Genomic DNA, 26286 nt, shown 5'->3' on the forward strand with positions numbered 1-26286 from the left:
GATAGGGGATGTTACAAGAACTGTAGCAACTATAATAGTGTGTCAGGTGACGTTTGTGTGTGGCCTGAATTCAGTATGCAGTGAACCTGTGCCCCTTCAAACCCCTTTTGAAGCTGTGGCCGTCAGGATAAGGACAACGCAGGAAATAATTGTCTGCAACGTATATCTTCCTCCAGATGGTGCAGTACCCCTGAATGCATTTTCTGCACTGATTCATCCACTCCCTAAACCTTTCCCACTTGGGAGATTTTAACTCTCATAACCCCATGTGGAGTAGCACTGTGATTACTGGCCGATGTAGAGATGTCGAAACTTTCCTGTCTCAACTCGAACTCTTCTTCTTAAATACTGTGGGCCCCACAAATTTCAGTGTGGCTCTTGGCAGTTACTCAGCCACTGATTTATCCCTCTGCAGCCCAGGACTTCTCCCATCTGTCCACTGGAGAGCCCGCGATGATTGGTGTAGTAGTGGCCACTTTCCCGTCTTCCTGTCACTCCCCCAGCGCTATTCCCCCGAATGTCTACCAAGATGGGCTTTAAACAAGGCAGACTGGGTGGGAAGCTTTCACCTCTGCTGTCACCGTTGAATCTCCCCCACACGGTGCCATCGATGTGCTAGTTGAGCAGGTCACTAGAACGATATTTTCTGCGGCGGAAAACACGATCCCTTGTTCTTTATGGTGCCCCCAGCGAAAGTCAGTACCTTGGTGGTGACTGGAAGTCGCTGAGGCCCTTAAAGAGCGTCGACGAACTCTACAGCGACATAAACGGCACCCTTCCCTAGAGCACCTAATAGCTTTTAAACGGCTCAGTGCCCGTGTTCGTCAGCTTATAAAACGATGGAAACAAGTGTGTTGTGAGAGGTACGTCTCGACCATTGGGTGCCATAAGTCACCTCCCAAGTCTGGACAAAGATCAGGCGTGTTTGTGCGCACCAGACCATCACAGGTGTTCCTGGCATTAACATCAATGGCGTGCTATGTACCGACGCAAATACAGTTGCCGAACACTTTGCTGAGCACTACACTCGAGCCTCTGCGTCAGAGAATTATCCCCCAGCATTTCACACCCTCAAATGGCGGATGAAAAGGAAAGACCTCTCGTTCACTGAACGTCGCAGTGAACCCTATAATGCTCCATTTACAGAGTGGGAGCTCCTCAGCGTTCTTGCACATTGCCCCGACACAGCTCATGGGCCAGATTGGATCCAGTCAGATAATCAAACATCTCTCGTCCGACTACAAGTGACATCTCCTCATCATCTTCAACCGGATCTGGTGCGATGGCGTGTTTCCATTGCAATGGCGGGAGAGCACCATCATTCCAGTGCTCAAACCCGGTAAACACACGCTTGATGTGGATAGCTATCGGCCTCACCAATGTTCTTTGTACACTGTTAGAATGTATGGTAAGTCAGCGGTTGTGTTGGGTCCTGGAGTTACGTGGCCTACTGGCTCCATGCCAGGGCGGTTTCCACCAGGGTCACTCTACCATTGATAATCTAGTTTCCCTAGAGTCTGCCACCTGAACAGCCTTTTCCAAATGCCAACACCTGGTTGCCGTCTTTTTTTTTTATTTACAAAAAGCTTAAGACACGACCTGGCGACATCATATCCTAGCCACATTATATGTGTGGGGTCTCCAGAACCTGCTCCCGATTTTTATCCAAAATTTCCTATCGCTTAGTACTTTCTGTGTCCACGGTGGCGCCTCCCATAGTTACCCCATATCCAGGAGAATGGCGTCCCACAGGGCTCTGTATTGAGTGTATATTTTTAGTGACCATTAACGGTCTAGCAGCAGCTGTTGAGCCGTCAGTCTCACCTTCTCTGTATGCAAACGACTTCCGCATGTCGTTCTGCTCCTCCAGTACTGGAGCGGCGCCTACAGGAGCCATCCACAAGGCACAGCCGTGGGCTCTAGTCCACGGCTTCCAGTTTTCAGCCATGAGGTCGTGTGTCGTGCACTTCTGTTGGTGATGTACCGTTCATCGAGAACCAGAAATTTATCTCAGTGATGATCCACTCACTGTATTGGAGACTTGTTGATTCTTAGGACTGGTGTTTGACGCCCGGTTGACTTGGCTTCCTCACCTTCGTCAGCTTAAGCGGAAGTGCTGGCAGCAGCTCAATGCTCTCCACAGCCTGATCAACACTAACTGGGGTGCAGATCGCTCTATGCTGCTGCAGCTCTACAGCGCACTTGTTCAATCTCGCCTTGACTATGAGTGTCTGGTTTATGGTTCGGTGGTGCCTTCAGCATTGCGTTTACTTGACCCAGTGCAGCACTGTGGTGTTTGCCCTGTGACAGTAGCTTTTTAGGACGAGTCTGGTGACCAGCGTCCTTGGTGGAGGCCAGAGTCCCTCCATTACCGGTTAGACATGCACAACTGCTGGCCAGTTATGTTGTACACATTCATAGCTCTTCTGAGCATCTGAATTACCATCTCCTTTTCCCATCCACAGCAGTTCATCTCCCGCATTGGAGGCCCAGTCAGGGCTTAGGATTGCAGTTCCCATCCGATCTTTTCTGTCTGATGTGGACTCCTTGCCTTTACCACCTATACTCAAGGTCCATTCACGTACACATCCATGGTGTTCACCCAGGCCGAAGCTTTGCCTGGACCTTTCACATGATCCTAAGGACTCTTTGAAATGTTCGAAACACATTTTGGAACAACTCAAATAAAACAGAATTTTGGAGTAAGATAGAATGTACCGGTTCTTCTGTTAGATGTTTAGCAGTAAAACGAAGACAAATATTACATGAAAACATTTATATAAAACTTACTTGCAGTGTGGACCAGACAGTTTTGCTGGCACAACTAATCCTTTAGAGGTTATGTATTCCAGTCCTAGTGATCTAGCTCCCTTGCAACTTTGTTTGTCATAGGCTTCTACATTTCTTACACCTTTTCTTCTCCCATGCACTTTTTCAATTTCAGAGTCACTTTCACTCATTATGCTACGAGTCTACAAACGGCAACTTACGTAAACACACTGACAATGTGCGACAGTAAAATTGAAACAATGTTTTTAAATACCGCTTAGTGGCATTGTTGTAATATTCTTTGCCTCACATCTGGTGATGCTCCTTGCACTAGCGAGTGGAAAACAGAAGAATATCCGGACATTCTTCTCTACTCCACTAATTACAAACTTTAAAATGCTGTACTTTCCCTGTTATTACTGGTTTTTTCTTCCTGTTTCCACTCTTTGATGAGTGGAAAGCTCCAAAATTAAATTTATATCTCAGCTTATTTTCGGAAAAAAAGTACTTTCTTCCTTTTTCCAATCAGTGATTCAATTGATGTCTTATAATTTGTAATTAGCTTCTAAAAGCGAGCAGTTTATGTACTGGACAACTTTTTTATGCACGTAATGTGAACTGTCCAATGCCATTTTTTGCCTTTAACATATGTTGAAATAGAGTGTCAATGAGAAATTATCCGTTCTGATAGAGAGCATGTTGATGGAAAAGTAATGATAAAAAATGTAGGTCGAATTTTCATGAAGAACATGGTTAGCGACAGCATGAAGGTGTGCACCATCTCATCAGTTATCATCTCGTTAAACAAGCGTTTTATTTTACTGCGCTGTGTACAAGGATGTATCAATAGCACATATAATTTTCTCCAGCATGCTAAGCAAGTAGTTAACTCAGAACAGTAATAATAGGAAACAAAAGAACAAGAGATAGTTGCATACCTCTTTTCAAAAAATATAAGATTCTAACGTTCTACAGCTTGTATATATATAAAATTCTGCTCCTTGCTTGGTATCATAAAAATAAATTCAACAAAAGTGAAGATGTACACAACCACCAACACCAGAAATACCAAGAAATTAAGAATTCCGCAGCATAAAACAGCTCAATATGAAAGAAACAGTGGTTACATGGCAGTAACGTTGTACAACTCTTTACCACCTCACATCACTAAGCCAAATCGAAGGATATGTTTAAACAGTCTATCAAACAACTGCTATTAGAATCCCCTTTATATTCAATCGGAGAGTTTCTTTCAAACGAAAATAACTGAGACAAACAGGCATAGTACACTAAAAGAAAAATGTCCACAGGTATAGAGAAAAAGAAAAATGTGTTAACTTCTTAACAGCAGTGTTTTATCTAAAGATTTTGTTTTTCTACAGCATTATTGCTGTTAAATTATTTTAATAAATGTAAACAAAACGGGATTTAGAATATGTATGTGCTATGTGGCTGTATGATACCGTATATATAAAATAATGGACCCATAGCATAGAATTATTGCAATTAAATGTTCTGTAATTTAGGTATATAGATTATGTATGCCTCATAAAATCTGTTCAGTTTACTGTATCTAAAATTTTCTATGATGTCAATTTTCAGAAATATTGTGGCTAAAATTTATTACCAAAACTATAGTCAGAATCAGTAAAAGTAATATATTTTATTGGAAAACTGACAAAGCAAATATGTACTTGGACTTACTCCATAGACGTGCATCATAAGCTGCTAAATAAAGAAATAAAAAGTCGACAATTCGTTGCAAGGCTCCCCAGTCTCCACTGAAACGGCCATTGCTAAAGCCGCAAATAACTTTTTAGTACTGTAATGTCTTGCCGTCATTTTTTTTTCAAAACATTTAATTCTTCCTTCAGGCGCTGCATTAAAGAAAAAAAGGAAAATTTAAGGGAAACAATCACAAAAGAACCGAAAGAAATACCGAAGCATCGTTCTAGAGCTGACGCAGACAGCGAACCGGTATACACAAGCACGTTGCAATACTTTGATTCCACGATGTTTTTAAAAGGTATTTTAACAAAGCGAAGAATAGAACATTCAGCAGAGAGCAAGTCTTCTTATTTTTCTGGACTCTAAATGTTCTACTCTGGACGACGGATTTGATGTGGGGGGGACCCAGAAAAATGGCATTGAAAGAGCTACTGTCCGTGTCAGTTAGGAGACTCACTGGCACCAGTGTTTGTCAACGACGGACCTTACCTTATGGCTTCCGACGTTGAACAGCCAGAGCAGGCCTTGCTGCTGATTTCCCGAGTAACGGAAAAACCCAGAAGGGTAGCCTCCCTTCAGGCTTGATAAAACCAACAGTTGCATCGAAGCTGAAACGTAAACAAAAGGTCGACTACATGCTTTCTCGAATTAGAGATACAGAAGATTAAAATTATGCGCCAGTATCAAGGAGATAACAATGACAAAAACCTCCTTTGGTCGAAGTACATATTGTGATTTATGAAACAGTTCCAGTCATTAAATACATAACATTTTGGAACGCAGATGCAGTAGTTATTAAGGAGATATCGATCACCTCCGAGTGCCACTACTTGATCATTCACATCTTAATAAACATTGAGAGAGGTGAAAGAGTAATTGCATATATTGTTATGGGTGTAAAGAAATAAAAGAGCTGGTTTTTCTTTACTCGTTTTCTTACCCCGGCCACCACCAGCCTTTCTTCAACCAAAAGAGGTCACTGGAAATAAGTGAATTCACTTGCAGAACAGGTTTTATAGCGTCCATAACACAATCAAACATTGAAGGTAGCTTCGATGATACTTCTTGAACAGCAGAAGTTGGCATTTAAGTTTTTCATACAAATGGTAAAATTCTCCATGAATCTCCTTTCACGAATATATTCACTGAGGTGACAAAAGTCATGGGATAGCGATATGAACACACAGAGATGGAAATGGTATCACAAACACAATGTATAAAAGCACAGTACATTGTCAGAGCTGTCATTTGTTCTCAGGTCACTCATGTGAAATGGTTTCCAACATGATTATGCCTGCATGACGAGAATTAACAGACTTTGAATGCAGAAAGTTAGTTTGAACTAGATGCATGATTGTATCTGCCCTCCTTATTCTGCTATATTCACTTAACTGGATATTAACTGTTGTGTCAGTTCCTTGCTATATGCTCTTGTAAAAGAGAGTTTATTGCAACATGTCTTACAAGCTAATGAAAATACTTGTCTCACTTCCTTTGGATTTCTGCCACAGCCCCTCTCCTGCTGAATGCTTATCCTCATTTGACAGACAGTGTTATAATGTGTCGACGACCTGACCCATTTGCGACATACTGGGTTGTTTGCTGCTCCCGCCCCTGTCTCTGGCATTAACTTTTCATGTGATGTTATGAATGAGTTTTAATAAAATTTTTGAATTTCTACCCTTACTACTGTTGCTGTAACAATGTATAAAACGAACAGCAACAATCCCTATACACTTCCCTGAGGCATGCCTGAAGTTACTTCCGACTCTCCATCCAATACAATAGATGCATTCTCTCTATCAAAAAATCCTCAGTTCAGTCAAAACGTTCATACCCTATTTAATTGGACTTTTATTACTAAATTTTGGTGTGGTACTGAATCAAATGGTTTTTGGGAGTCAAGAAATACTGCTCCTATCTGATTACCTCGATCTATGGTTTTCAGGATGTCATGTAAGAAATTTCTTAACTACTGATGTAGCACGTACATTTTGTAACAGGGGATTAACGGAACTACAGATAAATGATTCTTCTTAAAAGTCACATTATTAGCAGACATTATTTGTAGAAACCTGCCATATATTGTGTCTAAAAGCAGCTGGAAACATGCCCAAAACTAGCATTACTCTGTAGATCAGAAACTATAAAGTGTGTTTGGGTGCACACAACTATTTTACATAAAGCATTATTGCAGTTCACCCTCTTTTTTTCTCTCATGTCTTTACCATTTTCAAATGTGAGTAAATGTCTTAAAACTTTGGTCAATATACAACCGATGTCTGAAAAGTTTGGTGAACAGTCTCGGAAAATAAAAGAAATGAATTACAAATAAAATGTTGTCATTGGCTTTCAAAGTAATCACCATTAGCTACAACATGCTTCTGACATTTGGTGTAAAGCTGTTGAAATCTGTTAGAAGTGTTTTTCTTGTGGGATCATTTGAAGCACGTGGGCATGTGTTTTTGGATATCTGCAGCACGTGCCTTCTGAACTTTCTCACTAAACACAAGGTAACTGTTTTCCAGCACCCTCCTTATTCTCCAGATTTGACATCACAAACTTCTTTTTGTGATCCCACAAGAAGCTACTAATGTCTTTATATCCAATGTCAGAAGTGTATGGTTGCTAATGATGATTACTTTAAAGCCTAGTAAAGATATTTTGTCAGCATTTCTTGTTTCCTTTATTTTTTAATATCATTCACCAAACTTTTCAGGCTTCTATACTATATTTCCTGTTACCGGACTGAACTGAAATTTTTTAAGTATGAAACTAATAACAGTGAAATTTTGCACTATCTGTATGACATACATTTAGGGGGAACTCATTTTTATGAGAAATTAACTTGGTTACCACAGCTAAAGCATCTGTAGCTAGGTTAGAGCAAATTTCTTACCTATGGTAGTTGTCAGTGAGGCTTAGACTGTTTTTACAATGGTATCTGAACCATAATGCCTCCGAACTTTTCATATATAAACTCTTAAAAGCTTTTTAAATGAAACAGTGTAATTAACAGTTTACATCTTATTCTTCACCTTTACATATTTATTTCACAATGTTGTCACACTGGCAATTGGCACATTTCTCCCGACAAGAGACAACTTTGCTGATACCATCAGTGTGTATTGTTTGCCCTTCATGACGAATCCACAGTGTCGTCTCTGCTTACAGTGCTTCATTACTATCAGAGTAAAGTCCTTGAAGATGTTCTTTAAATTTTAAAAACAGAGGAAAATCAGATGGGGCCAAGTTGGGACTATATGGAGGATGATCGAAGACAGTGAACTGAATGCATTGGATGGTTGCAGACATAACAGCACTCGTGTGTGGCCTGGCATTGTCATGCTGAAGGAGAGAGTGCCCCTGAAGCATAGACAAACTCTTCCAATTCAGATCTCGATTACAGCATGCTATTCCTCACTTGCCAGCACAGTTATGTTACACACCAGCGTGTTACATGTTACATGCTACAGTGTGGCAGAGGGACGGAAATATGTAGAAATTAAGAATAGAGATGTAGAATGGTTAAAACATTTGTTTCATATGAAAATCTTTGAGTTTTCACATAAAAAATTTGGAGCAATTACTTTTCAGCATGCCCTGTAAATTTAACAAAGTCAAAACCTTTTTACTCTATATTTTGTCTTTAAACGAATACTTCATACTTTTTAAATAATCATTGGTGTGTCTAAATGAGAAGGTGTCAGCAACTAAGCACTCTTGCCTCACAATTGGTGTAGGACAGGGCTCCCAAGTGAAAATACAGTATGTGATGTAGAACTCTGTGATCCTTAGAGCAAGCATTGCAGCAGACAACACGCTGCAAATCGTGTAATGTACCAATTTTCTTCGATTTGCGTAAATGTATTTCAGAGTATTAAGTTATCATGTAGGTGTATGTAACAGTCAAAATGCATCAAACATCAAACATCCGTTACATACTACTATGTCAAGGTAATAATGTGTAATTCTTCTGGAAATGAGTTCACTGACACAGCAGCAAGGAAAAGAAAGTGTATTCTGAAACCAATTTGCCCTATCCCCTTGGGTGCTGTTGTATCTCTTTGTTGACATGAAAAATCTTCGATAATGTTGGAAGCTGAAGAATTGAATTAAAATTTGTACTGCGGCTGGGACTCGAACCTGGGTTACTAGGCAGATATGCTGACTGTTACATCACCACAGCATTAGGGTCAACATAGCTGCACGAACTACCCAAGTCAAATACCCTCCCCAACCTGGAAATAAGAGGAGGAGACTGAAGATACGAAATAATAAGCTACTGCAGATTATGCCAACCATGACAGACATCGCTTCTGTTTGAAAATGGAAATAACACCTGAAATTCAAACAGATACATTGACCTGAATCATAGTTTTATAATTTTGACTATTTAAATGTTCTTCTTTTTAAGTATTAGCAAAGATACAAGTTACTTACACAACCCATGTGCTGAACTGCAGATTGTTTTAAACTGACTGCTTTTTTCCTACTTTTGAAAAAGTATTTTGTTTCAACTATCCTCATCACATATTAATATAAGTAAGAGCATTAAGGACAATTTTGTTGTGTGCCCTAAACATATAACATCCATCCACAATCTAATATTTCCTACCTGATTTTACATAAAGCTGACATTCTGTTAATTGTTATTTGAAATGATTACAAATATTCTTTTTGAAAATGTTAAAACATGTTTTCTTTATCCTTTTAATTGGACTAATGTTTTAAAAATTTTATGAATAGGAGAAAAACTAGGAAGTAACATGTATATAAAACACAAATAAATGTTTAACATTCTTTTATCTTAATTGCATTGTCTGCAGAATCCGATGGTGACGACTGCTTGTTTGTTGATGGGCGAGATGGCACTTGCAAGCCACTGCCACGCTGCACAGAGCTATTTCAGCTGCTGCAGGCATCACCCTCACGACAGACCATAGAACTGCTTTCACGCTCGAACTGTGGATACCAGGTACATCTCACATGTGTAAACTTGGCAAATGCAAGCTACTCACTTAATTTTTATTTGAGTCTTATGAAAGAGGTAACATTTGTTAGATATTGTTTTTAGATACTGCCACAGTCCTGTATATCATAGGCCATCTGCACACAATATATCATAGGCAATCTGTACATGTATCATTATGAACAGTAAAAATTGCAAAAATCAAGGGTCATGAAAAAGTTTCAGTATTTGGTTTTGCAGATTACTGCATCAATCCTTGTTACAGTAGTACTAAAAGTTATCCCAAAATAGGCAACAAAAGAGAGAGATTTTCTAGCAAAGCCAGACTCAAAAACTGAAATGGCCTAATGAAATTAATGGTCGCCTATTATTCTCTAATATTACCTACATGGTAGGAACTAACACTAAACAATCAAATGTGGCAACATTAGAATACAGTAGAGACTCTATACACAACCAACAAACATTTGAAACTTCCTGCCAGATCAATTAAATTTCAGCACACATCTTACTGCAGAGTTCAATTCATTCTTCAACAAGCATCTCTTTCAAACTTACAGCTAGTTCACTGAAAATGAATAACTTTTCTAGAAATGATATATTGTAACACATGAAGCTGCTGTATAATTTATTTTTAATTCCACGACCAGTCTGTCGGAGCAATTTTTCAGTTCCTCTTGCACAATGTTATAAATAAAGGACAGTTTACATGCAAAAAGGATACCTGAACAGTGTAGTAAAATATATATAATACTTACAAATGTTTGTTAAAAGCAGGTGTTAAATATATATCATAAAACAAATTTCAAAATATAACATTTGTAAATAATACCTGGTGTTGCAAAATTAATGTTAGTGTTTAAGGCTTTGTGGCATGTACTACAATCGGCTTACAAATACAAATAAACAGTATATGAAAGAGGAAATCAAACAGTTTTCTCGCAAGTGTTCAATGTGAGCACCATTCAGGGTGCTTTTCTTTCAAGAAAATTATTTAAGTCAGTATTATGTGGGTTTTTAACACAGTCAGAACTGGAATATTTTTGTGGATAGTTAAGTCACCATTCATCTTCTAAAATGTTAAAAGCACTCCATACCCCAGGTCTAGCCCCTCCCCCTCAAACCATCATATGGATGCCCTTGCATATATATGATCCTTTATGAAACCACCAGGGTAAAAATTACATGGCTTGAGATCAGGTGAGATTAGAGGCCATGTGAAACAAGTTCTGTCATCCAGCCTTTTGCAGCCAATGCAGCAGTCAGCTGCAACATTGAGTAATCAGCCACATACTGAGTTATGCCAGTGAGACAGCACATCATCTTGCTGTCAAACAAAAGTTCTTTGGTTCAGCTCCTTCCAATTGAGGAAAGAACCTTAGTTGTAGCGCACAAGATAAGAAATCCCAGTTACAGTTGATTCACCAAAAAAGAAAGGACCATAAACTTTCTGCCACTATACGTTATGAAAAACATTAAATTTAGTGGAGTCTATTGCAACAATACCACAGTGATTTGGTGATCCCCAGATGGACATGTGTGTTCACATTTCCACTTGGGTGAAATGTTGATAAGTTACTGAAGACAAAACTATCCAGAAAATCATCACGGTCATATAGCAACATTTTGTTAGCAAAGTAGTCTATAGGCTTTACAGCTCATAACAACTTCAAATGGGGTAGGATGTAGTTGTAAGCATCTCTACACAGATATCACTGGAACTGCTACTTCAAACCCAGCCTTATGGACTGATTTCTTGGTGCTATGCGTGGAAAAACTTTCACTTGTTCAACACTTTCTTCACTCGATCTTGGTCCTCCCATACTTTACCCTTTATAAAGACAGCTGGTATCTTCAAATTGATGATTCCATCAGTCAGTGTTATAATCACTTGCAGGATTACAATGGAACCTAATACAGAACATGTGTTGCACTGTAAAAACAGTTTTAGTCCTTGCAAACTGTTAAACACAAACTTTCTTTTCTAATATCATTTTTTTTTTTTCTACCGGAAGATGCAGGAATCACTGGATGCACACAGGTATGCAAACAAAACAGATTTATTTTCTCTTTCATATGATGTATTGAATATAATTTATGCTACACACTCTTAAAATCCTGATACTAATTTTGAAACTCTTGATATTTTGTTACATGAAGGTAGAAGTGTGAAGGGTCAATTACACAACTATGCAAAGAATATAAGCAATGTAATGGCAAAGAGCTGGTATTAAGACCAATATTGTCCTTCTAATAAAGTATCATGAGAATTTCCAATAAAGTTCTTGCTTTTCAATTCAAGTTACCCATTCCACAGGAATTTTGGATCTTCAACATAATCTGAAAAAAATTCTCTCTTGCATGAGATTCATTTATCTACCTTTCTCTGCTTTGTGTAGAATAGTAACACTGTTTTCATTATTTTCTTACATGCTTAGTGTTCCTTAAATGTATAACCAATGTTGATAAGTTGCTTTTGTTAGTGTTACAATGGTACTTATATCTTGTACATATTTTTCTACCTGTTTGTCCAATGTAAAACTTACTGCAATCATTGCACTTTATCTCATATACTTACCTGGTATGGTAATGGTGTACTGGATCAGATTTGCATTCAAGTGCCAAAGAAACTGGTATAGGCAAGCATATTCAAATACAGAGATTTGTAAACAGGTAGAATATGGCATTGCAGTCAGCAACGCCTTTATAAGACAAGTGTCTGCCGCAGTTGTTAGATCGGTTACTACTGCTACAATGGCAGCGATTTAAGTGAATCTGAATGTCGTGTTACAGTTGGCAAACAAGTGATGGGATGCAGCATCTGCAAGGTAGGGATGAAATGGGGATTCTGTACGAACATTTCACGAGGGTACCATAAATATCAGGAATCTGGTAAAACTACAAACCTCGGACATCATAGTGGCCAGAAAAAGATACTGCAAGAATGGGACCAATGACAACTGGAGACTGTCACTCAATGTGTGACAGAAGTGCAACCCTTCCACACAAATTGCTGCAGATTTCAGTGCTGGGCCATCAACAGGTGTTAGAGTGCAAACCATTCGAGGAAACATCAACATGGGCTTTTGGAGCTGAAGGCCCACTTGTTTATCTTTGGTGACTGCGTTTGGTGAATGCACAACACAAAACTATATGCCTCACCTGAGCCCATCAACACCAACACTGGGCTGTTGATGACTGGAAACATGTTTCCTGGTCTGGCAGGTCTCATGTCAAATTTTATTGAGCAGATGGACGTTTGTGGGTATGGAGACAACCTCGTGAATCCATGGACACTGCATGTCAGCAGGGAACTGTTCAAGCTAGTGGAGGCTCTGTAATGGTGTGAGGCAGATGCAGTTGGAATGATATGGGACCTCTGATACATCTAGATAAGACTCTGACAGGTGACATGTACGTAAGCAATCTATCTGATTGCCTGAATCCATTCATGTCCAATGTGCATTCTGATGGACTTGTAAAGTTCCACCAGGACAATGTGAGACCTCACACGTCCAGAATTGCCACAGAGTGGCTCCAGGAACACTCTTCTGAGTTTAAACACTTCTGCTGGCCACCAAATACCCCAGACATCAACATTATTGAGCATATGTGGGATGCCATGCAACATGCTGTTCAGAAGAGTCCACCACCTCATCCTCTTACGGATTTATGGAGAGCTCTGCAAGACTCCCTCCAGCACTGCTTCAGACATTAGTCAAGCCGGTGCCACACCGTGTTGCAGCACTTCTTCATGCTCGTAGGGGCCCTACACAATATTAGGCAGCTGTACTAGCTTCTTTGGCTCTTCATTGTATATCCTATATTGAAATACATTGTATTACCAGTTTTAAAATAAATTTTTATTCCTGTTTTACAAAATGTGTAGCTAATTTTGCAAGACATTTGTCTGCTATGTGGTAAGACTGTGTATTTTGGCGTTTTTTGTCTTTTCATTTATTATGGTTATTCTTCTTTTACTTATAGTTTTTATCTACATAGATTTTATTCACTAAATCAGGATTGTATCCATTTTCTGTGCCTGTCTCTCTCAATAGATATAGCTTTGTTTCAGCGTTCTTATCAGGCAGTTTCTTCTCATTTTCATATTCAGTGGTACAGTGTGTGGTTTTGTGGAATTCATTGAATTTCTGATAAACTGTGGATGTCTCTTTATTTGTTCCACTGAACAAAATAATAGTGTCCTTAACATGACATCAGTTTGTCAACTGGGATTGCTTGCTCTTCAAAGAGCTTATTTTCCATATGATTGATCTAATGTTCCTGCCAGGTTACAATGAATAGCAAAGCCTCTATTTTGCATGAAGGTTTCACTTTTAAAATGAAGTAGTTGTAGCAAAGATTAGTTGTCAAAGTTCAGCAAGCTCAACAATTTCTGCCTGGCTAAGTTTCCCATATTTCAGATTTTTTTTTAAGAATATTAACTGTTTCATCTACAGGGACATTAGTATATAATTCCAACACATCTAAGGAAAGAAATTTACTCTCTGGTGGAATGTTAATACTTTTAATCTCATAAATTGATTCAGAGGAGTTCTTCAAAAAATATGAATTATAAAAAAGTAATTCTTTTATTTTATTTTTGACTCCACAGATAAGAAGGGCTTCCTCTGTAGTTTATGATTGGTCTTACAGTGACGCTTCCCTTATGTGGATTTGGGTGTGCTCTTAATGTAGGATCTCTTAGATTCATATATTTTCTCTAAGAAGAAATGGTTATTATTAAGTGCATTTTTAAGCAAGTTGTCATTTTTCTGCAGTGTCTTTATCTGAGTAATATTATCACCTTGAAAATAGTTTAATAAATATTTCAGTGTTTTTCTGTGTAGCCAGAATTATATATGACAGTTGAATTACTTTAAAAGTCAGCTGTAACTGTTACAGCATTGTGAGCTGTTAATTTGTTTTAAATTTTCATTACAAATGCCTTTCAGATGAACTCATTTCATATATTTGTTGAGTATTAATTGCTTTATTCATGATATTTGCAATTTTTCTTGTCATGATGTTCTGTTCAGGATTGTTAAATTTTGCTACATTGATTGCACTTTTAACATGAGCAATTACAGATTACTTGGTAGAGGAACTAAGTTTAGTTGTGTGTTAAGCCTTCACTCAACAAACCTGTCGCCGAGCGAGGTGGCGCAGTGGTTAGCACACTGGACTCGCATTCGGGAGGACGACGGTTCAATCCTGTCTCCGGCCATCCTGATTTAGGTTTTCCGTGATTTCCCTAAATCGCTTCAGGCAAATGCTGGGATGGTTCCTTTGAAAGGGCACGGCCGATTTCCTTCCCCATCCTTCCCTAACACGAGCTTGCGCTCAGTCTCTAATGACCTCGTTGTCGACGGGACGTTAAACACTAATATCCTCCTCCTCCTCCTCCAACAAACCTGTCTCCCTATCCTCACATGTGTTATGTATCAGGTTGTTTACATCATCATAAAATTTATGTTTTAATACAATCAGTTCATTCTTTTTGTTATGAAAATAATTAAAAAAGAGAGCAGCTTGTTTCTTGACATGGCACTGTCTAATAGTTGAGGTTTCCTTATTAATGCAGTTGTTAATTAAATCAAACATCCACTAAAAAACTTACCCACAAAGTTTCTTTCCAAAATTCAAGTGTGCTGTGTACATTTGTTTCTTTAAACAAGTATTAAGTTTAATGTTTCTTATGAAGTTCTTCAGTGACCCACATTTTCTCACACTTCAGCTTCACGTGTTTTGCTGCTTAAGTATTTGTCATGATGCTGATTTTGGCAAATGTCACTGTTAACTTCTCAGCTAGGCACTGCTTGCTGAAATTTATGCTTTCTTGACATTTTAATAACTTGTATTTCAATTTTTCGTACTTCAGGATAACACTTTGTGCCTCAGATTCCAAAATAATTTTCATTGGTTGTGTTTCATGGTTCTCATAAATCAAAGAAATGATATAACATGTGAGGCTGCTGTATAATTTGTTTTTAATTGTTCAGCTGGTTTGGATAAGATCATTTTCCAGTACCTGTTATGTAATGTTATGGATGCAGTACAATGTTGTTGTTGTTGTGGTCTTCAGTCCTGAGACTGGTTTGATGCAGCTCTCCATGCTACTCTATCTTGTGCAAGCTTTTTCATCTCCCAGTACCTACTGCAACCTACATCCTTCTGAATCTGCTTAGTGTATTCATCTCTTGGTCTCCCTCTACGATTTTTACCCTCCACGCTGCCCTCCAATACTAAATTGGTGATCCCTTGATGCCTCAGAACATGTCCTACCAACCGATCCCTTCTTCTGGTCAAGTTGCGCCACAAACTTCTCTTCTCCCCAATCCTATCCAATACTTCCTCATTAGTTATGTGATCTACCCATCTAATCTTCAGCATTCTTCTGTAGCACCACATTTCGAAAGCTTCTATTCTCTTCTTGTCCAAACTATTTATCGTCCATGTTTCACTTCCATACATGGCTACACTCCATACAAATACTTTCAGAAATGACTTCCTGACACTTAAATCAATACTGGATGTTAACAAATTTCTCTTCTTCAGAAACGCTTTCCTTACCATTGCCAGCCTACATTTTATATCCTCTCTACTTCGACCATCATCAGTTATTTTGCTCCCCAAATAGCAAAACTCCTTTACTACTTTAAGTGCCTCATTTCCTAATCTAATTCCCTCAGCATCACCCGACTTAATTAGACTACATTCCATTATCCTTGTTTTGCTTTTGTTGATGTTCAACTTATATCCTTCTTTCAAGACATTGTCCATTCCATTCAACTGCTCTTCCAAGTCCTTTGCTGTCTCTGACAGAATTACAATGTCATCGGCGAACCTCAAAGTTTTTATTTCTTCTCCATGAATTTTAATACCTACTCCAAATTTTTCTTTTGTTTCCTTTACTGCTTGCTCAATATACAGATTGAACAACATAGGGGAGAGGCTACAACCCTGTCTTACTCCCTTCCCAACCACTGCTTCCCTTTCATGCCCCTCGACTCTTATAAATGCCATCTGGTTTCTGTACAAATTGTAAATAGCCTTTCGCTCCCTGTATTTTACCCCTGCCACCTTTAGAATTTGAAAGAGAGTATTCCAGTCAACATTGTCAAAAGCTTTCTCTAAGTCTACAAATGCTAGAAACGTAGGTTTGCCTTTCCTTAATCTTTCTTCTAAGATAAGTCGTAAGGTCAGTATTGCCTCACGTGTTCCAGTGTTTCTACAGAATCCAAACTGATCTTCCCCGAGGTTGGCTTCTACTAGTTTTTCCATTCGTCTGCAAAGAATTCGTGTTAGTATTTTGCAGCTGTGACTTATTAAACTGATAGTTCGGTAATTTTCACATCTGTCAACACCTGCTTTCTTTGGGATTGGAATTATTATATTCTTCTTGAAGTCTGAGGGTATTTCACCTGTTTCATACATCTTGCTCACCAGGTGGTAGAGTTTTGTCAGGACTGGCTCTCCCACGGCCGTCAGTAGTTCCAATGGAATATTATCTACTCCGGGGGCTTTGTTTCGACTCAGGTCTTTCAGTGCTCTGTCAAACTCTTCACGCAGTATCATATCTCCCATTTCATCTTCATCTACATCCTCTTCCATTTCCATAATATTGTCCTCAAGTACATTGCCCTTGTATAGACCCTCTATATACTCCTTCCACCTTTCTGCTTTCCCTTCTTTGCTTAGAACTGGGTTTCCATCTGAGCTCTTGATATTCATACAAGTCGTTCTCTTATCTCCAAAGCTCTCTTTAATTTTCCTGTAGGCGGTATCTATCTTACCCCTAGTGAGATAGGCCTCTACATCCTTACATTTGTCCTCTAGCCATCCCTGCTTAGCCATTTTGCGCTTCCTGTCGATCTCATTTTTGAGACGTTTGTATTCCTTTTTGCCTGTTTCACTTACTGCATTTTTATATTTTCTCCTTTCATCAATTAAATTCAATATTTCTTCTGTTACCCAAGGATTTCTACTAGCCCTCGTCTTTTTACCTACTTGATCCTCTGCTGCCTTCACTACTTCATCCCTCAAAGCTACCCATTCTTCTTCTACTGTATTTATTTCCCCCATTCCTGTCAATTGCTCCCTTATGCTCTCCCTGAATCTCTGTACAACCTCTGGTTCTTTTAGTTTATCCAGGTCCCATCTCCTTAAATTCCCACCTTTTTGCAGTTTCTTCAGTTTTAATCTACAGGTCATAACCAATAGATTGTGGTCAGAGTCCACATCTGCCCCTGGAAATGTCTTACAATTTAAAACCTGGTCCCTAAATCTCTGTCTTACCATTATATAATCTATCTGATACCTTTTAGTATCTCCAGGGTTCTTCCATGTATACAACCTTCTTTCATGATTCTTAAACCAAGTGTTAGTTATGATTATGTTGTGCTCTGTGCAAAATTCTACCAGGCGGCTTCCTCTTTCATTTCTGTCCCCCAATCCATATTCACCTACTATGTTTCCTTCTCTCCCTTTTCCTACACTCGAATTCCAGTCACCCATTACTATTAAATTTTCGTCTCCCTTCACAATCTGAATAATTTCTTTTATTTCATCATACATTTCTTCAATTTCTTCGTCATCTGCAGAGCTAGTTGGCATATAAACTTGTACTACTGTAGTAGGTGTGGGCTTCGTATCTATCTTGGCCACAATAATGCGTTCACTATGCTGTTTGTAGTAGCTTACCCACATTCCTATTTTCCTATTCATTATTAAACCTACTCCTGCATTACCCCTATTTGATTTTGTGTTTATAACCCTGTAGTCACCTGACCAGAAGTCTTGTTCCTCCTGCCACCGAACTTCACTAATTCCCAGTATATCTAACTTCAACCTATCCATTTCCCTTTTTAAATTTTCTAACCTACCTGCCCGATTAACAATATCCATGCAAAATGGATATTCCAAAATTGTAGAAAATATATAGTAGTAAAACCTGATCAAAATTGTAAGTATTGTGTGTGTTTTACTACAAGTTTCAACTTCTCTGGTTACAGTGGTGTTTCTGGCACAGTCTTAAAATTCTGTAGACTTAAGACTCACCACCTTTTTCAAACAAAATATGTTTAATTCAGTTAATTACTAAAGGCATACTTCCTGACAGACTTAAACGTGCAGTAATGACCATAGGCAAAGGGAACAAAGTAAAGCAAATATCTGTCTTCATAGTCCACTCATTTCAGCCTTTTCAAAAATGTTTCAGAATGTAGCCTACAGTCAAACACTTGTCCACATTTCCGAGGATACTTTGAGCCTCTGGTTGATTTTCTAGTAGAATTTTCAACTAAAAAAGACAAATTTAGCCTCACTAGTGTAATCACAGCAGTGGTAAATAGTAATTGTTCTGGTAGCACTTCATTGTTTCTGACATGGCAAATACTTGTGTAAACCAGAAGACATTGTTTGAGAAAGTAAAATACTGTAATTAATGGCATACCCCTTGCATGAATGTGGAATCCTTCCATCCTTTATAATAGAAAAGAGTATTTCATTGATAAATTGGACCAGAAAATCAAATTAATCTCTGAAATGGAAAACACACAGTATGGTGTCCTGTGTGGTTTATTAATGAGCATTCATATATGAGAGACAAATGGTATGCTAAAGACATTAATGACTTCTTCAAAAACCTGTAGTGTTTGATGGTGATAAAACAAAATATTAATCAAGGGTTCAGACCAATTCATACCGGGATAATACTGTATAGGTTGGCACCTAGCCCACAGCAAACTTAATAGTTCTTTTCTGAGAGAAATTCACATTATGCAATTGTAAAAGAAAGAAAATAAGTGTTACTTATAGATACAATAAACATACATGATAGTCCAGGGCTAAAGAAAACACTATGTGTAAAATGTATTGGTGTTCAGAGAAGTAACCAGCTGAAACAGATATTATAGTGGGAAGTTCATTAGTTTTTATTTAAGTTTCTACAGGTGAAATGCGGACAAAACTACAAACTCTATTTGCATATTTCCATCCATGATGTTTCAAGAATATTTTCTGTTAAATATTGCTGTTCAGTACAAAGTCTTTGTTCTGGAAGAGTGAGCAGTATGAATATTTTGTAACTTCAGTAACAACAGATCTTGTAAAGATACTGATGTTCTTACTTTCACTCCTTTGTACATTCCCTCTTCATTGTATTAGGGATTAAAAATAACATTTAAATCTTTCGATATGCCATTTACAGTGATATATCAATGTCAACGAATTGAAAGACTGAAAAACGCAATTATAGGCAAGGTAACAGTGACCATTATAAATGCATCTCTGTTCCTGTAGTGTTAGCTGTTATCCACTGACAGTTATTAGAATAATTATGGATAGTAATTAAGCAGAAGTAGATTATTCATAGCTGCTCATTGTAACTCAGGAGATGACAGCTTTTTCAATCCATTTTGCTATTTGTATTTAGTACATCTTTTGGCCTTTCTCAGACAAAGTGGAGTACAGCACATAACTGTTATCTGTTAATATAGTATACAAACTAGTTATTTCTCTCTGTTATTGAATAACTAACCTTGACATATTACTGAAGTTTCTCATTTACAATGAGATGTACAAATAAGGAATCGGAGCACTCTTATTGATTCAACTCTCGTTCTTAACTTGAAAAGATCCTCAGATGCAGTGAAGAAAATGTACTTGTTGTATTTAAATTTTGGCCTTAAGGACACTAAAACTGTGCACATATGAAATATAAGTGAACAAGAGGGTGGAATAAAATAAAACTTCATTATGTAACAATTTCATATTATTTAATTTATCTTATATTGCGCAATTTTAACTTTTCATGTAGCTAGGAGTCAAATTTTCGATATATGTGCTCTGTTGTTTCCTCAGACAATGTTTTGTCACTGTTAACATAAAATGCAAGTAATTTACCTCCTTACTGTTCCCATTTGGTGTTGTGCTGCTGGTTTGTGAAAAATTTTGGTATCCACTTTGTGAGGGCAGGAGAGCAAGATAATCCAATCTCGTTTGAGGTGGGAAATCTTTCTGCTATCCACTTCAGACAAGGTCAAACAGTATTAATGTGTGTTCCCTTGTGAAATAAATATGCTTTTATTGAAATAAATAATTCAAATTAAAAATGACGTTTTTCAGAACCAAAGGCACCACCAGAAAAACGTTTGCTTCAAATAAAAAGAAATAAAGAAACGAAAAAGAAAAAAGTTATAAATCTGTTCAAAGATTGTTCTTCTTGAAGAACCAGATCCTGTAACTTTGCCCTAACTTTAGATGATTTTTATATCTTTTGTGTTTTTAAATATGTCTCCTTGCCTCTCTTTTTCATAATGGATAACTAGAAAATGTACCCAAGACTAATTATCAGAGAAAATTATTTACATCTTTACTTCAGGGCAAGGTTCCAGTAGTCTGCTGCCCACAGCAAAAAATCCAACCAAGTGGCTTTTCTTCCACTGATGGTCTTCCTGCTCCTATCTCAGAGCAGCCCAACGATGTGAGTCTACATCCAAGAGTGGGTCTTTTACCATTCAGTGAATGTGGGCATGCAGAGAGTGATCGAATTATAGGTGGAAATGAAACAGGATTATTTGAATTCCCATGGATGGCTCTCTTAGGCTACAAGACACGTGGTTGGTACCATTTACTTACTTACTTACTTACTTACTTACTTATTTGCTGTCTACATAATAATCATTTCTCAGACACTATCATAGCTTTAATTTACATATATGGTGCAGTACAAGATTGTACTGACTCTACTTCTTACCAGTAAAAGGTAAATGCATATTGTAATATAACGGACTGAGATTTACATATTGTTGTATATGATACTCTGATTAATAAACATCATGATACACTGTAGTTTTTATTACATGGTTATACATTTATAGTCATGTCTTGATATTCAACTTATATTTTACTGTTTAATGACATCTGAGAAATGTAAAAAATACATCAGTAGAATTTTTGTTCAAGCCTTATAAAATATGTAAACAAATATTCATGAAGTAAACACATTATTTACTGGTTTTAAATGCAAGATGTGATGGTGTATTTTGTATAGAATAATTAGGACTGATGAATATAATTATGGTGCCTCTATAGTAAACAATCAAAATATCAGTCCAATTCTAATAAAAATATACACATAATATTTAACACTCCGTATTTTACAAAACTAACATCTAAAAAATATGTTTCAGTTTTCTGCTAAGTGTGATGCCACATTTAAATAATCTTGTAAAAGCTTTTTTAATTGTAAGTTTTATATAATATTAATTATAACACTGTAAATACCAAGCATTGTCAAGATGTTATTTAGTATGAATGAACAAGTTACCTGTACTGCAAAAAGGGAAAACTCCAGCATTGGTTGCATAAATTTGAAACCATTTTTTTGTTAATATCGCATATTGATTTCAGTCGCAGAGTGATCATCTTCAGTTCTAAAATAAAAATTAAAACACACAGTCAAACCTAAATGTTCAATGTACAAACATATGCATCATTTTACAATAGGCGACATTGAGCTTTACAAGGTAAAATACATACCAAGACTAAGCCCAGTGGACTCATAAAAATCATGCACAAAACATAGGTGTTTGTCACGAAGAACATGCCAGCTAGCAGGTAAGATTCAAACTGAGCCACCTGCTTACAAAAACCTATGCAGCTAAGCTCCATGTTTGTGGTGGACATCATCAGAACCCTCTTTGTTGAATACATTTATGATACAGATTATTTGTTTGTAGAGAAGAAAACAATAGGTTCTACAGAGATTTATATAGAAATAGAAGACAGAATTATAAAGTTAAAAATATTGCCATAAACGCATAGTGCAAGTACTATGTTCTTGTGGCAATATTTTTAATTTATAAAATTCTGTATTCTGTTTCCTCATAAATCTCTGTGTGACCTATTGTTTCCTCATGTAAAAACACATACTCCACATCCGAAATGTATTCAATGAAGAGGCCACTGTTCTGTATTGTAAAATGGCACATACATTGTACATTCATTCTTCAGGTTTGACTCTGTGTTTTTATTTTTATTTTAGCACTGGAGATCTCTCTGTGATTGAAATCGGTATGCCATAATTTAAAAAAAGTTTCAAATTTATGCAACCAGTGCTGCCAGTGCTGGAGTTTCCCTTGTTTGTGATAGTTATTGTGTGGTCATGGTACAAAAACTTTATAACAGAATCCAATCTCAACTTATCTATTATGTGGTGTTGGACTTTTTATTAAAAAATGCTACCTGCGACAAATTGTAAGTTAAGTGTCAGCATTGCCAGTAGTAAAAAACACAAGATACTTTGTAGTAAACAGATATGAACAACAATACATTCCAACAAATAATTCTGCCAGTTAAATAAGGACACAGAATGTGACATTTACAGTTGTAAGACTACCTGAATTGCAATATTGTAAGTGTTCGGATTTAAGTTCTTTTTTTTTTCCCATGAGAATAGGTCTGTATTACATTCAAATAAGAACTGCAGATCATAAATTATCAGTTTCTGTTACAAAAGCTTAAGACTGTGTACACTAAAATTTTTATTAAGGGGCATTACAATTTGAAACCTTCTGTTGAATTAACAGCACTTCTTTATTAATAAATGCTTCATTATTTTCTTTAATGTATTGATATTTTAAAGTTAGATGGTTGTCTGTTGTAAAAAATTGCCCACATTTTGTGTGGACGGCAGCCTGGAGCTTATTATTATGCTTGCAAATAATTCTGTGAAAGTTTCGGCTTCTCCATCTATTGTTGTTGTGTAAGTTACTTTTCATTGAATTATGTTGTAGATTTAGTTTCACAAACGTAATTGCCTCGAGAATGTACACACGTTAGCTAGTAAGAATTTTATGCTTCCTGAAAACTTATCTACAAGGCTTTCTCTTGTTAATGTTAGCTGTCATGCTTACTGCTTTTCCCCTCTTTTGTTTTTTTAAGTCTAAAATGTCGGTGTGTATAAACCGCTGGTACATCCCCATCCCCCACCCCACCTTGCCCTGTGTGACGTTCGCCTGCTTTATTTCATTGTTTGTTGTTCTCGGTGTCAACATACTGCATTGCTACACTGGCTGAAAAATGGGGCTTGGAAGTTCAACACTAACAACTTTAAATGATGTAGCTGACAAGTGCACATTAGCATTTCGAAGTTCTGTACTTTCACTGTTCACAACCTCCACCCCACAATAATACACAGTTATATGGCCAGTTATCTTTCAATAAGCCTCATTAATAGTTTGCAACTAATGACCTCAGCAGTTGAGTCCCATAGTGCTCAGAGCCATTTGAACCATTTTAATAGTTTGCAGGCAAACATCCACATACTGCTACAATAGTTTACTGTTGAACATCTATGAACAGTGAAAAACATAACCACATAGTTCACAATTTTTTCAGAATAGTCAGGTACGTATGGAACAGACACTGTCATTGTTTTAACATGGCCTAATTGTGTTACACTTATTTCAGAGTTAAAATTATGCATTGTTGCTGATCTAACCAATACAGGTTCCTCGTCTGAATCTCGGCCGTGAACTGACTGTCTCGGGCCCAAAAATCGAGCCTTCATATATCCTCACAATAATAGGTACAGAAACTATACATTGTTCGAAGTTAAAGTAACAGAAATTGCAATTAAAACATCACTCATTAAAGTAAATGAATACATCGAAAAATTTATTCTTTTTAACAGTTTCTTCTGCTGCGAGGGTTAGGCCGAATTATTTGCTTAAGTAATGAAATGAACAGATATCATTACGCATATACCCTTTAAGAATACTATTGGTGGTTCCTCTAAATGTTTACAATTAGTACAGAATTTATCTTTGTATATAAGTCGACGATAGAATCTAAGTTATGAAACAATTACTGATTCCACCCTATAACAAAATATATTAACTAGGAGTAGTTGAAATAAATTAGAAAATCAATTACATACATAAAACTAAGCATAAAATTAGATCTTGTGTTAAATCCTTTAAAACTGAGGGTCATCTTTCCCTTTTATGGCAATGCAAATTATATTCACATACGTTAACGGCAATTAGTCAAAAATGAAAAATGAATTTTAAGAAGGCAGATTGCAAAACAAGAGGGGAAGTAAAAATATCCCAGCTTGCTTTGTCACACCCAGCCACCCCCTCTCCCAGATTTCGATACCATACGTATCAATCCGAAATCTGCATCTGTGTCCGTCTGCTGTAATTGAAAATGGCCTTGGTGGCTGACACAAGTCATGGTGTTAAAAAAACTTATGCTATAGTTTATATCCAATTAATTCAAAACATATTTTCTGTAAGGTATCATGGTTCAAGTAGGCTGACACCCATGTTATTAAATACTTTTCTGTACTGTTTTCCTTACAATATGATACATATAATTTAGTACTTCTTCATTTGTGTATGTGACAGTTCAAGAAAGAGGTGGAAAACTTAAATGCAGTTACTTGGATACTATCTGGTTCAGTCTTAAGTCTGCAGCCAAAAGAATTTAAAAATGTAAATAAAAGATAAATAAGAATAAATAAATACAAATAAATTAACAGATAAAAATACAAGATTAATTAAAAATAAATAAATAGATGAAAATAAAATGATAAATGAAACTAAATAAAAAACTTATGGGTCATTGTGTTTGACTTCAGCGTTGTATCACATAAACTCCAGTTACACAACACTCATTTCCATTTCTGAATATGGCATTAAATTTTCCAGTTTTATTTATGAATTTCTTCATTTTGATTATTATATTATGTGTGACTCATTTTCAAATGGAAAATCCAGGATGGAATAATAATATGAAATAAGATTGATTGCCATGTCAACACAAACCTAAATGTACAGTGAACTGTTAGACAGCAAATACACAGCCATGCATTCCCCAATGTGATAAGTCAAATTCTACAAGTATTTACTAGTTAGTAAAATAAGGATAGGGAAGTTTAGTGACAGGAAACTGGAAGGTTAATTGGAGGAACTGGTGGGGAACAACAAGTGCACACTATTTCAAAACATGGTGACACTATTCGTTGTGTTGTGGAAAGAGTCAAGATAGACATTCACAAATTGAAAGTTCTGCTAAGTATCAGTGAATACATTGTATGTTTGCAAGTTATTAGTACAAATATATTACTTAATAATAATCCTCCTAGCTGAACACTGAACACAGTTTTGAATTTGCAGTAAAATAATAACTATATTGTGAACAGTCATTCTTGTATGCTTACCAGTCACTGTCCATGGTAATAATTTGTCAGACTTGATTTTAACTAGACAATTAAAATACATGGTTCTTAACTTCATATTTTGCTGTTATTTGTGTAATTACCATTGTTTCCCTTCCATTCACTTACTTTATTTTTCCTTGGCTGGAATTACAGTGCCCTTAACTCTATGTTGATTTTGTTATCTAGAAAAAACTTACTGTTGCTTCATTTTCCACTGCAGATTCTGGTTAGGAAATTAAGATTCTAAGGCACTGATCCAACATTTACTTTCTTCCCTCCTTATGTAATTCAGGTGAAAATTTGTTTCTTTCTAATCTGTGCAGTATAATGCAGATATCAGATACTTACGATAGATGTAACTTAAGTTTGAATTGGTTATTTGAAATAAATTGATTAATATTAAAGGAACCCTATCTGGCTTTAATTAATGTAAATTGTTTGCAGATAATAAGTTTTATGGATTCCGTTGTGGAGGATCACTTATTAATGGGAAGTACGTCTTAACTGCTGCCCATTGCATACCAAATCCACATGACCCTTCTGGATTAAAACTGTAAGTTCAACTAAGCTACTCATAGTTTATCCC

General features: G+C 36.9%; 1 protein-coding gene across 1 annotated transcript in view; it reads left to right on the forward strand.

Moving 5' to 3' along the window:
* The window catches only part of LOC124556028 (CLIP domain-containing serine protease 2-like), a 107013-nt gene that overhangs the window by 65372 nt on the left and 15355 nt on the right, over window positions 1–26286 (forward strand). Inside the window, exons 2-4 of the mRNA XM_047130093.1 lie at window positions 9327–9475; window positions 20853–21090; window positions 26145–26253. Of these exons, the coding sequence (XP_046986049.1) occupies window positions 9327–9475; window positions 20853–21090; window positions 26145–26253 (496 nt within the window). The remainder of the gene's footprint in view (window positions 1–9326; window positions 9476–20852; window positions 21091–26144; window positions 26254–26286) is intronic.

The sequence above is a fragment of the Schistocerca americana genome, chromosome 1 (assembly GCF_021461395.2).
Source record: "Schistocerca americana isolate TAMUIC-IGC-003095 chromosome 1, iqSchAmer2.1, whole genome shotgun sequence".
NCBI lineage: Eukaryota > Metazoa > Arthropoda > Insecta > Orthoptera > Acrididae > Schistocerca > Schistocerca americana.